This window comes from Manihot esculenta, chromosome 1 (genome assembly GCF_001659605.2).
Source record: "Manihot esculenta cultivar AM560-2 chromosome 1, M.esculenta_v8, whole genome shotgun sequence".
In the NCBI taxonomy this organism is placed as follows: domain Eukaryota; kingdom Viridiplantae; phylum Streptophyta; class Magnoliopsida; order Malpighiales; family Euphorbiaceae; genus Manihot; species Manihot esculenta.
The window spans coordinates 39,381,257-39,396,710 of NC_035161.2; the positions used below are offsets into that span (position 1 = coordinate 39,381,257).

General features: G+C 32.3%; 1 protein-coding gene across 3 annotated transcripts; it reads right to left on the reverse strand.

Annotated features, from left to right (window-relative positions):
* Positions 1-2,424: 2,424 nt before the first annotated feature.
* Positions 2,425-8,289, reverse strand: LOC110613324 (probable serine/threonine-protein kinase PBL21). 3 transcript variants are annotated; one of them, XM_021754402.2, is made up of 9 exons: positions 8,091-8,289; positions 7,785-7,889; positions 6,707-7,150; positions 6,079-6,450; positions 5,377-5,589; positions 4,407-4,778; positions 3,450-3,693; positions 3,219-3,366; positions 2,425-3,101 (listed from the first exon to the last, which is right to left on the reverse strand). In XM_021754402.2, the coding sequence occupies exons 2-9, from the start codon at positions 7,813-7,815 to the stop codon at positions 2,727-2,729; spliced, it is 2,199 nt and encodes a 732-aa protein (XP_021610094.1). In that variant the 5' UTR covers positions 7,816-7,889; positions 8,091-8,289; the 3' UTR covers positions 2,425-2,726. The 3 variants fall into 3 exon arrangements, with proteins under 3 accessions (XP_021610094.1, XP_021610082.1, XP_021610102.1); XM_021754390.2 differs by having other exon boundaries at positions 7,785-7,928; positions 8,091-8,288; XM_021754410.2 differs by having other exon boundaries at positions 6,707-7,071; positions 7,785-8,283.
* Positions 8,290-15,454: the final 7,165 nt, after the last annotated feature.

The window sequence follows — 15,454 nt, forward strand, 5'->3', positions numbered from 1 at the left end:
CCTAAATGAGGCAGAAGACCTCACTGAGGCAGAAAACCTCACTGAGGCAGAAGACCTCAATGAGGCAGAAGACCTCACTGAGGTAGAAGACCGGCGAAGATCTCAAAGATCTCCCGGAGCAAAAATAGCCGGAATCCCCAAGATCATCCGGTGCTACAAGCAAAAACAACTCATAAGAACATAGTTCCGATCTCACATAAAAGATTGGGGCACGGGACCATAAATGAAAAGCTAAACTCCGACCTCCCAAAGGACCTCGAGTCATCAGGTAGAGAGACTTTGATCTCACACAACAGCCAAAAGTACCAAAGCATCATGCCGATCTCAAGAAAACGAGTGCAGTACTGGTAAACCCAATAGGCAGGCCGAATTAAGGCAAGGCGATTCCTAAGCAAACTGCATACCAAAATACAAAGCCAAACAAAGAATCAGGGGCAATCATAAGAGGCAACGACCTCGAGAATTGACCGCTCACACTAAACCAACTCAGCTGACCTAGAGAAAGGTCCAAGCAACAAAGAGCCCGCAAAACGCTCGAAAGAAGACAGCCCATAAATACTCAGGGGCAAAAAACATACACGAGAGTCCAACGCTCAGACAAAAATAATAAAAAGGCAAGAAAGGGATACTTTCGACAAGAGCAGTTCTCAGACCGCACGGTCATGAATAGAGTTTAAAGATTTATCCCCTCACCAGTCATGGAATAACTGCTGAGGAGATAAAGGGGCAATTGATGATCGCTGGATTTCTTCACCCCGGTATAAAGGCCAGGCCCATGAAAATAGTCCATGATCCGAAGGCTTCAATATTCCCCTCGAGAGCCAAGTCCAGCCCGCTCAGTCACAGGGCCGGACTCCGCCTAGACTCCTCAATCAAACCGGCCCAAACCTCTCGGCCCAGTAATCAGGCCCTCACCAGGCTCAACTTCAGCCCTACCATTCAACCCAGCCCGAAAAGGGGAAAATGACCAAGATGCCCCGCTGGTAGGTCCTTCCGCATGCGTATCAGAGGAGAATCATACGTATCAGAGGAGAATTAATGGCCGTTACGCATGGAGCAGGCGCCTGACACATCCGTACATACGGAGCTAAGCGACAGAAGACAGCTAGCATTGTGGCAGAGAGACAGATATATATATCACGGTAGAGGCCACGCAAAAGGGGCTCTCTTCTTCTTCTTTCTCCTTCCTGGACACCATTTTTATTCTTTCTGTAACCTTTGCCTAAATATACTACTCTGAACCATAAAATCTGACTGGAGCGTCGGAGGGCCTCTGCCGGGGCACCCCCGGTAGACCCCTGACCATTCTTTCTTATTTTACAGATCCTTTCACCAGGTAGAACATGGAGAGACCCATCAGGGAGCCCAACAAGAAAGGACCCAGAAGAAAACCAGATCTATCATGGACCAGGAAGAGGAAAATATTTATCACTATTTAAACATTAAAAAGATGCACTATCTAAATTAAAACTACAGAAAATGATTTCATTGTAAAAAGTTTTCCTACTTTTTTTTTTTTTGCCACCTTAGAATTTCTATATTATACATAGATAAATATATTAATTCAATCCATCAAATATTTTAAAATCCATTATTAATATAAAAATAAAACTGATTGATATATTAAGCAGAGAATAAAAAGAGAAGGATAATATTGAGAAAACTGGGAATATAAATATGAAGAGCCAAATTTCTTTTTTTAATGAAAAATATGCGATTTTGTTGTTGAGAAAATTTTGAAACTTCATTGAAAATCTTTGCATAAAATATAAAAATGAGAATAACTTTTAATAAATCATTTTAATAAATATTACAGGCTATACTATAAGCAAAACCTTTTATTTACCTCGCTCAAATTCCAAGTTACAGTTAAATAAATTAATATTTTAAAGTAAATAATCTAATAAATTTTTTTTAATAAAAAAAGGTTAAAAGGGCCACTTTAATTTTAAAACTATACCACCCTACTTAAAAAAAAATTCCCCGAAGTTTGGGAACCATCCCCACTCTTTGAATAAAAAAGATGTAGATTTTAGAAAGAGTGAAGTGTTTTTACTATGCGAAAATACAGATGGGAGTAAATAATTTGATACATAACATTGACCATAGACAGTAGCGTGCTACCTGAAATCTGTCAAGACCAGCTAAAATTGAAGGGAAACTTGTCGAAGTCTCCACAGTGATAAAATGAGTACAATGACGCGATGGTTGCATTTAGCACGTGCTACGCATTTGGCATGCGTGTGGCCAAGTGAAGTCACCTAGAGGCAACTTCAGTCTTCACATTTTCCATAAACTTGAAATGGGAACTTGGGAACCGGGACACAGAGGATGAAAAGGTCAGAAAAGCACCTGGAAACGTTGCATGATTAAATTTTTAAAAAAAAATAAAAATAAAAATAAAAAAAAACACCCAAGAGAACATTAAACAAAAATCCCCCCAAAAGGGCAATCCAATAAGACAAAGCAAGTATATATACAAAAAATTTTCAACCATGTAGAGAGTAACCACTGCCTTCAGGAAAATTTGCAGTGGTTTCCCACCTCCCACCAACCAATCACAACTTTGACATCTATGCCATGACATCTACGCCATTTCCTGAAAGAATTCCTAATAATACTTTGCCATCTCGAATTTATCCAATTCTTTGCATTGTAGTATTGACTATCAAAATGAGGCTTTTCAAATTAAGTGAAGGACCCAGCTTAATGACCTTTGATTGCATTCATCGTCCTTCATGAAGATCTTCAGAAAAAACTGCTGTTCGAGACACGTGGTCATTATCAAAAGCACTTAGACCAGAGTAAGGACCTGAAGAGAATATTGAAGATGTCCCATCAGACTCGAAGGTAGTAGATGATGGTCTCATGTTTGGCCGGGTGTTGGAGGTGGACATGGTATCCTGATATTCTGTGACACGCTGCACCATTTTAAGCGACTGGACCACTTCACCCATGGTGGGTCGTTGGTTTGCCTCAGGGGCAACACATGCGGCTGCAATAGTGCAAACCCGCACAAAATCTTCTTTTGGATATTTTCCCCCAAGCCTTGGATCAGCAAGCTCTTCTAGCCTATCTTTGTCTCTAAGAATTGGCCTGGCCTGAAAACAATACAAACTCTATTATGTTTACCGGCCCAGTACTTCATTTATATGATAAAGGAGAGTTAATACATTATCCCAAAGTCCAACAAGTAAACGATGAGGCCAACTACTAACCCAAGTTACAAGGTTTTCCTGCCCAGATGGTTGAGACATATCCACAGGTTTCCTGCCTGTCAGCAACTCAAGTAGAACGACTCCATAGCTGTAAACATCACTTTTTACTAGTAAATGTCCAGTCATAGCATACTCTGGGGCTACATACCTACAAAATAAAGACATTCCCTCTCATTGACATTAAAATAAAGTAAATTAAGTAGATTAAGAAGAGTAGAGACCGAGGCTAACCCAAATGTGCCCATGACACGAGTAGAAAGGTAATTTGCTCTGCCTTCAGGCGCCTGCTTAGCAAGTCCAAAATCAGCAACCTTAGCATGAAAGTTGTTCTCGAGCAATATATTCGATGCCTTGAAATCTCTGTGGATAACACATGGTTGTGAGTCCTCGTGAAGATATGCAAGACCTCTTGCAGCATCAAGTGCAATCTTCATTCTGGTGTCCCAATCCAGAGGACAATTTACACCCAGAGGTCCTGAGGCAAACTCAGAGCAGTATCAGAACAGGGTACCATATTCCGTATGAAATATCCTATGCGCATGAACTCAGATGCAAGTGCCCAGTGGTATCAAATATGCATGAAGGATTCAACATGTTAGGATTCAGACCTTCAGGCAGCAAAATAATTTAAAAAAATGCAAATGAGCATGATTACATGTTCGCTAATCGGCGTTGTTGTTGTCATACAAATTGGCTCCTTTTGGTGCTTAAACTCGAGGCTTCACACTACTAGAGACGACTCTAGTACCATTGAGCTAAAGCTCAGTAATTGCTAATTGGTGTTATCATTATCATCTATAATTTGGTTTATATAATTTCGCCACTTGGCCAAGCCCATGATTCTAGTCCAAGTTCAACAAATAGACCACTAATAAGAATGTTAAACTATAGATGGACAATTGTTAATTCATTGCCATTACTGCTAAGGAGACTGATCCAAAGCCCAGAGAAGTGCAAGCAAAAGGTCCAGGTGGTCTGGGCTAAAGACAAGCACGTTTCATCACAGATGTTATGTAGGCACCCATAGGCTGAGCCGCTGAGGTGCTGAATCAGTGCAACAAGGGTATTATCTGTTTTTTTCTCCAACAATAAATGCATTCTATCTTCATGAATGTTATTCATATAAAAAGGAAATAATTAACTCCAAGATGACAGCAGTATCTTATCTTTGTTTTTTAAGATAATTACCATGTAGCCAGGCCTCTAAACTTCCATTTGGAACAAGTTCGTAACACAGTAGATTTTGTGAAGAGTCGCGACTAGTATAGTAGCCCACAAGCTTCACAAGATTGCGGTGATGCAACCTGCTAAGCATTTCAACCTCAACTAGAAATTCTTTATCACCTTGTTGACCACCGTTAGTAAGCCTCTTAATGGCTACAGCTGTACCGTCACTTAAGACACCCTTGAAAACTCTACCAAACCCACCCTCTCCGAGTATGCTTGCAGGTTCAAAGTTGTTTGTTGCTTCTTTAAGTTCTTCATAGGCTAGAAACCGTGTACTGGTAGGATGTGGAAGAGATCCTCCTGCTGGAACAGCATCCACAGTCCTTGGCTTCACTGAACAAAAAGGATTAATTTAATTTATGAAAAGATCAAATATAAAAGAATTGAGAAAAAAAAAAAGTAATATTCAAAATTCAGCAATAAGAAAGTCATCTAGTATCAATCAGTATTTACAGTTATATGGTGTACTTTAACTAATAGCAGTACAGTTAAAAGATAGGACATCCACACTTGTTTAGTAGCAAATGTGTCAAAAATTGGTGGTTCAAGCATTCCGAAATGAATTAAAACTATGAATTCAACCATTTAAGTGTCTGAGAAGGTCCATGAACTTTTGTTTCACAACCTGAACTATTCAATTTACAAATGGCAAACCAGAAAAGCTGGAATTCAAGCAACAGCACTTTCTTACTTGAGACAAAAACAAATTATGTCCGATATGTGAGAAGGGTATAGTCATCAATTCCAATGAAGATTACCTGAATGATTTTTTTCTCAAGGCCATGTGTAATATATTCAGTAATGCAAACTTCAAAGCTATTATCTACAGCTCATACAAAGTTTCTGTTTTGCTGTAATTTTTAAACGTTCCTGAAAAATTTAATCAGAGAAACAAAATTAAAATGTTTGACCTAATATCTAAGTTACATACCAGTTTCTTTAGGAGATCCCTTAGGCTTCCCTTCACGAAATGCGCATGAGCAAATTATAAGCAAGGATATTATGGCGATAATCACAATGCCAGCACCAATACTGAGTATAAGAATTAGATTTGAATGTTTGCCACTGCCTGAAGCACTGAGAGATGTGGAAGTTGTAGATTGATGTGCTGGTGCTTCCACAGGTGATGAAGCAACAACAGGAGCTGTTTATGAGATGTGCAAGTTACTTCAATATACAAACAAGAGAACCAACATCCATAAAATGTTCCCTGCTGTAATTTTTCAAACCCACAACAAAGATTTCTTACAAGAATAAAAGCAATAACTTAACAAAACTACATAATTGGTCTGATGCCTCTCTCTCTCTCTCTCTCTCTCTCAATCCTAATTTTAATGATCCAACCAGCCAAGTACCTCACATGCTACACATCAAATATCATATGATAAGCCATGAATAAAGTAATATAATGGTAACAAAATACTTTTTAAACTCCCCAACTACACATACATACAAACAGATAGGATGGATCTATCTATATAGTCCCCGAAAAAAAGTCTAGGAAAAGTGAATTGCAATCAAGAATAGCAAATAGCATGGTCAAAACTATATCTGATTGAGAAAACCACCTCATTGCAAGGTCATATTGAGATGTTCCAAGCAATGAAACAATAGGGTGCAAGATAAAATTTACCTGGGGAAGGTGCCGGCTTTTCAAACCAGGTAAGATTGAGGAGTTTGTAATCACCCACAAGGGTGGAGTCAAAATGAACCTTATGTAATGCAAGTGAAGAATTTATCATAGACGCATCACTAGCAGAAAAGCTGATTCCTGTATGAGGAGTAATATCCATTGAAATATTTAATCTTGATAAGCTGAGTACATAAAAGTTGATCAACTCAATTTGAGAAACTAGCAAATCAAGCTGGGAAGCTAATTCTTGCAGAAACTTTCCCCAGTTAGGACTTTGTGAGACATTCAAAAGGAGAAGGTCGAGCTTTATGGGATACACACAGTGGCAATTATGACTCCCTTGTTTCAACACCATGTCAGGTTTGCAACAATCTGGCAAAACGAGAAATCTTATAGTCAATGCAAAATCACAGGTTCCTTGCTATCTACATGTAACTTTATTTTACAACCTTAATGGACAATGCAGTACATTTTCATTCCTTTTTGTTAGTAGTTTGAGTAGGAAGAAATAAGTAACTCGCTTCCATTGTATCTTTGATTGTAAATAAATTGTTATGAAGGAAAATGGAAAGCATAAAAAATAAAAAATAAAAATAAAAAAACTTAAATTAGACAAAGATTGCATTACCAGAGGCACGAGGAGACAATGGAGGCCGAGCTAAACCAGTAGCATTTGTACCAGCATTGGATTGTGTTGGTGAAATTTCCATCAATCCAGCACTAGTAGGCACTAAAGCATTCTTCTTCATTGATGGCTTTGGCAAATGTGATCCAGTAGGGGAGTGAGCAGAAGTTATTAATGGATCATAATTAGGAGATCTGGCTGGTGCTGCCACAGCTGAAGGTGCACCAAGAGGTGAGAAATGTTTTCTTCGCAGTTTATGAAACTGTGGCAGGTTGGCTGGCAGAGGCAAAGCAGGAATAGCAGGTGCAACTGCAGGTGCTCCACTAGGAGGTCCTATTGGTTCTTTGAAGCGTTGCTCATCGGCCAAACTGACATCGGAAATGTGAATTACACAACAAGAAACAACCAAAAGATGTAGCAACAGACCGCAGACTTTTCTTGATAATTCTGCACCTCGTGTTAAAACCAAAAGTTTCAATCTATAAGAGCAATAATCATGATAGATGTAATAGCAAAGCAATTCATTTTGAGATTCTCAGAATTCAATTGGCTAATGAATATCATACAAATATAGAACGCACTACAAATACATTTTTATGCATTTTATAGGTGTCATCACTCTCATAACCTAAAATTAAGACTCAATGCAACGTCTATTAGTCAATCAATCTAGTGATCCGTTTATAATGTTGGGCATTACAAAATTTACTCCACTATGGTTTTGCTGATAAGTATAAAGGTAAACATCAAGTAATCAAACTGTCTCTTGTCTAAGCTTTGGCAAGTTAAATCACACTTCTAGAGAACCAAAAATCGCATTATTAGGCCAAGGTAAGTTCTCAAGATTAGTATGATTAAGGAACAGAAGAAAACAATGCCTCAAACTCAACTAAAATCCCCATTTTAGTACTTCCTAAACTAGAAAATTATAAAACTTGAGTTTCAATTCCGATAATTGATTTCCTCAGCTACCAAAAGCAACTTTAACAAAGACTCGAGTCTAACTACCACCGAACAGGTCCCGAAATAAAAAGGTAAAAAGAGCAGATAGAAATGAGAAGCGATAGAAGCAAAAACTTACCAGCGGTATTTGCGACTGCAAACACCGACATCACCGACACCGCTGATTATTAGCAATTACAGGTTAGATCTGTGAAATTCCAAGGAATCAACTGCGAGATCACAGCTGCAGAGAGTATAAGAATCCGAACTGAAAAACGAAGCACTACAAGCAAGACTTGTTTATGTCAGTAAATGAAGGAGGATCCGACGGCGGAGATATCATCGTGAGAACCGCAACTCGGTGCTGATAACCAAACCCTCCATTACTGAGTGGAATCCAAGAAACAGAACTAGGGGAACTGGAGCTTACAGAGAAGGAAAGTACCAGAGAAGTTATCTTATTACTGTTGGTGGAGATATCGTTGTTTTCACTCTGTCACCAGTACCGGAGAAGCTTTTGGCGTTTTTTAGATTTCGTTTTGGCAAATATTTTCCTTTTTATTTTGCTTTTTGATCCGAGGGAGGGTATGAAAAGCAGGGACCGGAGCTGGACAATGGCTTTTATCAATGTCTAACGTGCACCGTTAACGGAAAAGTACAAATCAACGGTAAAGAAAAAAAGGAAAAGGACTTTGTTTGCTGAGGATCGTCCACGATGTGATTAGATTCTCTGGCGGTGCCAGTCCATGCTTCTTCCATAGGCTGTCATATCTGAATTATCCACTTGAAGTATTTTTGTAATCTAATCATAATTCATAATTATTCTTTTTCACGAGTGATTCGTAAATACTAATACTATATAGTTAAATACCCATTGGGCTAATTTTATCTATTTTTATTTGTTTACTTTTAATTGTAACATTGAGTTGTGATATAAAATTTTATATTAAAACTTGCAATTGGATTTCAAAATAAAAATAATTTAATTTAATTTAATTAACCTTAATTCTAATTTTTATACGGAATCGGATCTTTGACCTTGGGACATGTCTAGATCACTCTACTAATACGATAATATTTAATTATATGGAAACGGACGGTGGATGTATGTGGCATCGTCCGTTGCCATTAATCCATAGAGGATCCCAAATGGGATTTCTCATTCTCAATCAATTGACGACGACGTTTATAGAGACCCATCGGATGAGGATCCCATGCCATGCGTAACATGTTGGCAAAATACGTATAAAGAGAGGAAGGAAGCCATATTCGTAAAATTGACCGAGTGAACGCACCTCTTGTCTTTATTTCTACTTTATCTGATTTTTTTTACATTAAATTTATTTATTTTATTGGACACTGACTGAAATTTGTACTGTTCCATTATATTATGATTTTTTTTCTACTAAGTAATTTCTTGTATTAAAGTCAAAACAACAGCCGTTATTAAGTTTTAAACTAAATTTAAATATGATTAAGAGGCTAATTTAGATAATCAATGTAAAATATGATAATAGGCATTCAGATTCCTGACCATTTATCGTGAATATTAGTTAAAGATAATACGTTGAAATGCTTTGAAGTGGTATTTCTGGAAAAACAAAAATCTGTTGAAGTAATATCTAAATACAGTGAGAATAAAATTTCAGTTTTACTAATAAAAATGATGTCATTTATTATTACTATTATTATTTATCATAATATTTAAAATATCATAAGTGATTATTCTTAGCTATAATTAAAGAATATAAAATTTTAATGCGTATATATTAATTTTAGTATGAGGTTTTAATTTTAGCCATTGATTGACTTTCAAATTACAGCATCAAATTGATTGGTAGCTAAACTTCTTTTTTATTTTCTACAACAAGAAAAATAGTAAGAGACAATACTCATTGCGATTCCAGCTTTTATTTAAAATCGATTGCAATAATTATGGTGGTTGAAGGAAAAAAAAAAAAAAAAGAAAGAAAGAACAAAGGAATAAAAAGAAGGGAGATTTATAATTTAGTTCCTGAATATTGCCATTATTAACAAGTCAGTCCCTGTATTTTTATAAACCTATTAAAACGTCCTTATCTTTTCTCTCGTCAATAAAATAGTTCTTTCGTCTATTTTTGCCGTTAAAAATATAGTAAAACACTAAATTACCCTCCATTATTTTTCTCCTCCTCGTATTCCTCCTCCTCCTCCTTCATTTTCTTATTCATCAATTCTTTCTCCTGGTGGTTGAAGGAAAAAAAAAAAAAACAAATGAATAAAAAGAAGAAAAATTTATAATTTAGTCCCTGAGTATTATCATTATTAACAAGTTAGTCCCTGCATTTTTAGAAACCTATTAAAACATCCTTATCTTTTCTCTCCGTCAGCAAAATAGTCATTTTGTCTATTTTTGCCATTAAAAATATAGTAAAATACTAAATTACCCTTCATTATTTTTCTCCTCCTCCTCTTTCTCCTCCTCCTCCTTCTCCTTCCTTTTCTTCTTCATAAATTCTTCCTCCTGCTTCTGCTTCTTCTTTTGCTTCTGCTTCTTCTTCTTCTCCTTCTTCTCCTCCTTCTTCTTTTGCTTCTTTTTCTTCTTTCTCTTCTTCTTCTCCTTCTCCTTCTTCTTCTTCTCCTTCTTCTTCTTCTTCTTCTTCTTCTTCTTCTTTTTCTTCTTTTTTTTTGTCTTCTTTTTCTTCTTTCTCTTCTTCTTCTTCTTCTCCTTCTTCTTCTTCTTCTTCTTCTTTTTCTTCTTTTTTTTTTCTTCTTTTTCTTCTTCTTTTTCTTCTTCTTATTATTATTCTTCTTCTTCTTCTTTTTTCTTCTTTTTCTTCTTTATCTTCTTCTTCTTCTCCTTCTTATTCTTCTTATTCTTCTTCTTCTTTTTCTTCTTTTTCGGCGGCGGCGGCGGAGGAGGAGGAGGAGGAGAAGGAGGAGAAAATAAAAGATAGGGACTATTTCGTTGACAAAAAGAAATGATAAGGACGTTTTAATAGATGCGATAAAAGATAGAGACTATTTTGTTGATAAAAAGAAACAATGAAGATATTTTAATAGATTTCTAAAAATATAGGGATGGACGATTTCGTTGACGAAAAAAAATGATGAGGAAGGACTATTTTGTTGATGTAAAGAAATGATAAGAACGTTTTAATATATATGAAAAAAGATATGAAACTATTTTATTGACGGAAAGAAACGATAAGTACATTTTAATAGATATGAAAAAAGATAAAAACGTTTTAATAAATTTTTGAAAATGTAAGGACTAACTTGTTAATAATAATAATATTCAAGAACTAAATAAAGGATTTTATTTGGGGGTAAAATTGGATTTTAAAAATTTAATCTCTCCTATTTTATCTAATTTTAACAGAAAAGAGGACGGAAAGATTATTTTGTTGACGGAAAGAAAACATAAGAACGTTTTAATAAGTTTCTAAAAATACATAGACTAACTTGTTAATAATGGTAATATTTAGAGACTAAATTATAAATCTCCCTAAAAAGAACAAGGAGAACAGAGAAAGGATCCAACTTAAAATAATAATTTACCAAATTGGCTTTTTATTCTTTTTTATTTTTTATTTTTAACAATTAGCTTATTCATTAAGCGTAATATATATCACTTATAATATTAATTAAAAAAATATATTGAAACACTTAATTTTTAAGGTTAATAATAAAATGAAAATTGCCAATGAGATTTTTATTTTGTTTTCCATTGTAGTATTTTATTTTTAATTTTAAGTATTATAATAATATTAAATAAGACTTAAATTTAATTTTAAAAATAAATAATAATTAAATAAAAATAATTTTTATAATTTTTATAAATTTTAAATTTTTACCCTAATTAAATAAGACTTAAATTTTTATCAGTAATTAATAGATTTCAATTTTAAAATTTAGTACTATTGAGTTGATTGTATTATGTATTTATTTATTTCCTAAATTTTATATAAATATATTTTGATGTATGTCTAGCATGATTATAAATACACAGTATGCTACAAGTCTTGTATTTTTTTTTTTTTTTAAAGGGCTAAAATTGTGTTGAAGCCTTGGCAAGCAAATGAAGGAAAACACGAATCATGGTTTCAGATTTTTGGTTCCACTCGATGGGCCCACTCAGTCTTTTGGATATCATCTTGTCTGTCAGGCGTCATAGGCATCATGGGCTTGATCATGACACCTAACGGGCAACGTCTCTGTACATATCTAACGCCTAACAGTCTCCCAAACACAGGAAAAATAGAGGGGTGGGAATTAGAGATGATAACAAGCGTAATATCCGCAAAAATTACTTTTGTCTAAATTTATATCAACTCAATATTGAATATTTAAAATTCAACCCGTAATTATTCGAATCTATCTCAATTTTGATTGTTATTATAAAAAAAATAAAATAACTCATCTATTTTTATAATTATAATTAATAATCTAGGTAAAATATTTTTAAAATGTAATTTATATTTTAATAACTTTGGATAAACTTTAATTTATATTCATCATGCAGCCTATTTTTACATCTAAATATGTTTATGTTTAATTAGGTATTTGATTTATATTTTTATAAGCATTTAATATTTATATTATTTAAAACTTATAATTCTTTAAAATTTTTAATTAATTATATGTTTAATTAAAATACTTATAAATTATTAATAAATAATTTATAACATTCTCAAACCTATAGTTAGAGTAGTGACATTACTAGGTAGGGTTAAACTATTTTAACTATTAGAGCAAGTGACATTAGGGGAGGTACTAACTTATCTTGAACTATTTAGGAGAGATACTAGTATAATTATAAACTGCTAATAATCAGATTATAGAAAATTCAAATAAAGAAACGGATATATCTAAAAATAAAGTAGAGAGTATGATTAGCGAGTTGGAAACGAGTTACTTTTCGAAAGTATTTGGGGTTTTTCGATGTGCTTATTTGAGGTGTTTGTTTAAACCCGTCATGTTTATTTAAATAAAAATGACTTCTAAAGGTTAAAAGTATAATTTAGTAGATCAATCTATAGTTATTGAAAATTTTAAAATTAAATTAAAATATGGTAAATAGTTTAGTAGGTTAAAGTTTGAGTATGAAAAATTTAAAAATACAATTCAATTTAGTCATTCATATTTTCCACCTCTTCACCTAAACTCTCCATGTGTCATCTAACTATACATGAAAGAAATGACAAAGCAAAATAAAAAAGTGGATTGTCTTTTCCACCGACCTCATTGAAAAACCAAAATTTTATTTTGTCTTCCTTCCACAAAATCCAAGCTAAACTCTCACCCAATCAACTTTTTTCTTTATCCAAAATTCACCCTAAAATCAATAGTTAGAGAAAGAGACATATATTGAAAGAATTGAAAAATAAAAGTTTAGGGTTTCATATGCACCAATTTTGAAAGTTAAAGATAAGTTTAGAAATGTGTAAAAAATAGTATATTCTCATTTTCTTCATGCATGAATTTGAATTATAAAGTTTTAATTTACAATTTATTCAATCATTCTCTAAAATATAAATTGACCTAGACGAAGGAATATCAAAGGAAAAGAAAATAAGTAGAGAATAGAAGAAAAAAAAAAGCAATTCAAGAAACATTTAGTATTTGTACGATTTTATATTTTCTTTTGATTTTTTCATTGATATGTGAAGTTAGAGATTGATTTTATTTACTGGAAATGTTATTTTGATAGTATAATTACAAGTATGATTTTCGTATGTACTACAGATTAAAATGCTGATAAAACAGAGAAAATTTTATCAAAATTTTAGTTTGAAATCTCACATTTACTTTAATCATTTTATGAAATTTACTTCAACTAGCTAATAACTTGATAATTATAGATAAAAAAAATTATTTAGTCTTGATATATCTAAAAAGATATGTTTAAAATATTCCTTATTCTGTCTATACTTTAGCAGGGTAGCAGTGTTACATAATTACCATACTTGATAATAAATAATTTAAAATATATTTATTATTATAAATAATATAATATAAAATATATGTTGATGTTTTAAAATTAAATAATGAAAATATTATAATATGTTTGATCAAATTAATTTATAAGTATAGTGATTATAAGAAAAACTTATCATATCCAGAATTTTTGTTGGCTTATAAAATAAATTTATAAATTTATAAAATATTATAAATAAATAAATTCACTAATTTTTAAACTTTATAAATTAATTTGATCCATTTATAAATTTAAATAAATACTCATTTGTCTAATTAAATATTTTATTTGACTTTATTTTCCCGCATTGCTCATGCTCATTTCAGTTTCAATATCAATAGACTTTTTTAGATAAAACAATATAATAGAATGTAAGCTATAAAAATATCACAAATTTTAAGTAGTTATAAAAGTGAGAGTTTGTTGGTATTTAAGAAGTATAAAGTGAGCAAAATCTCAAATTTTAGTTTATATATATTTTATTTTGATATATTTATCGTTATAATTTTTTTGATAAATTTATTTTTATGATAAGAAAGAAAAGAGTTATATTCTATTATATAATGTGGTTGTTTTAAATAAAAAAATATTATTAAAAAATTTTGAAATACATAAAGTCTTGTTCCCTAAAAAAAACTTCTCCAAATAAGCTAAATACTTTACAAATTTATATTTATATTCAAAAGCTTCATTTCAGAAATATAGTGTAAACGAAAGTGACCAGATATTGGGTCAAGAAATGAAGAGAAGGACTAAAGGAGGATATTTCCTTCTCCTTTTTGTCTCATAGACACTTTCATTTTATGAAAACGGAACTTGTCTAATCTAATTTGCTACATAAATCTCTTTCTATTGTGCAATGAATCGATTTAAAATAATTAGGGCTGTAAATGAGCCAAACTATTATAAATACTTGAAAATTATAATATTGAAAATCACAAATAATTAAGATTAATTATTATAATTAGTATTCTTTAAAATTAAATTATAAAAATCTTTTGTATATAATTATTATAATAAGATTCCATAAAATTAATGTATAATCACAAATAATTAATATTAATTATTATAATAAGTATTCTTTAAAATTATAGTACTACATGATAAATTGAGTTGTAAAAATTATATATATTTTAAAATTAAAGTATAATTATAAAAATTTTTTTGTATATAATTAAGCATACAATATAAAAGATGATAATAATTATCAAAGTATATCAATAATAATTAATTAAGGTTATATGGATGTTAAAGTTGAAATTCAAGTTAACTAATTGAACAAGCATGAAGATGATTATGAAGATAATTAAATTATATTACCTTGTTTCAACTGTTAGAAGTTGAAATCAACTTTATTCGTTTGATATTAAACTTTGTGTGTAATCTAATTTTATTATGTTGTTGAATTTATATTTATTTATGTTATTTTAGTTATAAATTGTGTTATGTAATTTTTTTTATGTATATTTTTTTTATATTATTTAAATTAATGATTATTAAAAACTGATTAAAGTGTAATTATTAATTCGAGCTCGAGCCTGAACTTGAGCTCAAACTAAACTTTTTAATTTTGAGCTCGGTCTCGAGCTTTTTTAACGAGTTTCTTAATCGAGTTTTCCGAGTTCGAGCTCGAGTTTTATTAACGAGCTTCTTAATCGAGTTTTTCGAGCTCGAGCTCGAATTAGGCTCGTTATTAAATCGAACGAGCCTTTCACGAGTCGAACTCGATTATAATATTTAATTCTCGAGTCGAGCTCGAATCAAATATTAGAGCTCGAGTCGAGCTTGAACTCGAACTCGAGCTTCCAAACTTTTTTAATAAACGAGCTTGAGTTTTACAAAGTTCGGCT

Coding starts and splice junctions, on each gene's coding strand:
- LOC110613324 (XM_021754402.2), bottom strand. CDS start 7,815: ATGTCGGTGTTTGCAGTCGCAAATACCGCTG. Junction 6,451..6,706: donor ATTGTCTCCTCGTGCCTCTG/GTAATGCAATCT, acceptor TCGTTTTGCCAG/ATTGTTGCAAACCTGACATG. Junction 3,102..3,218: donor AGGAAAACCTTGTAACTTGG/GTTAGTAGTTGG, acceptor TATTGTTTTCAG/GCCAGGCCAATTCTTAGAGA.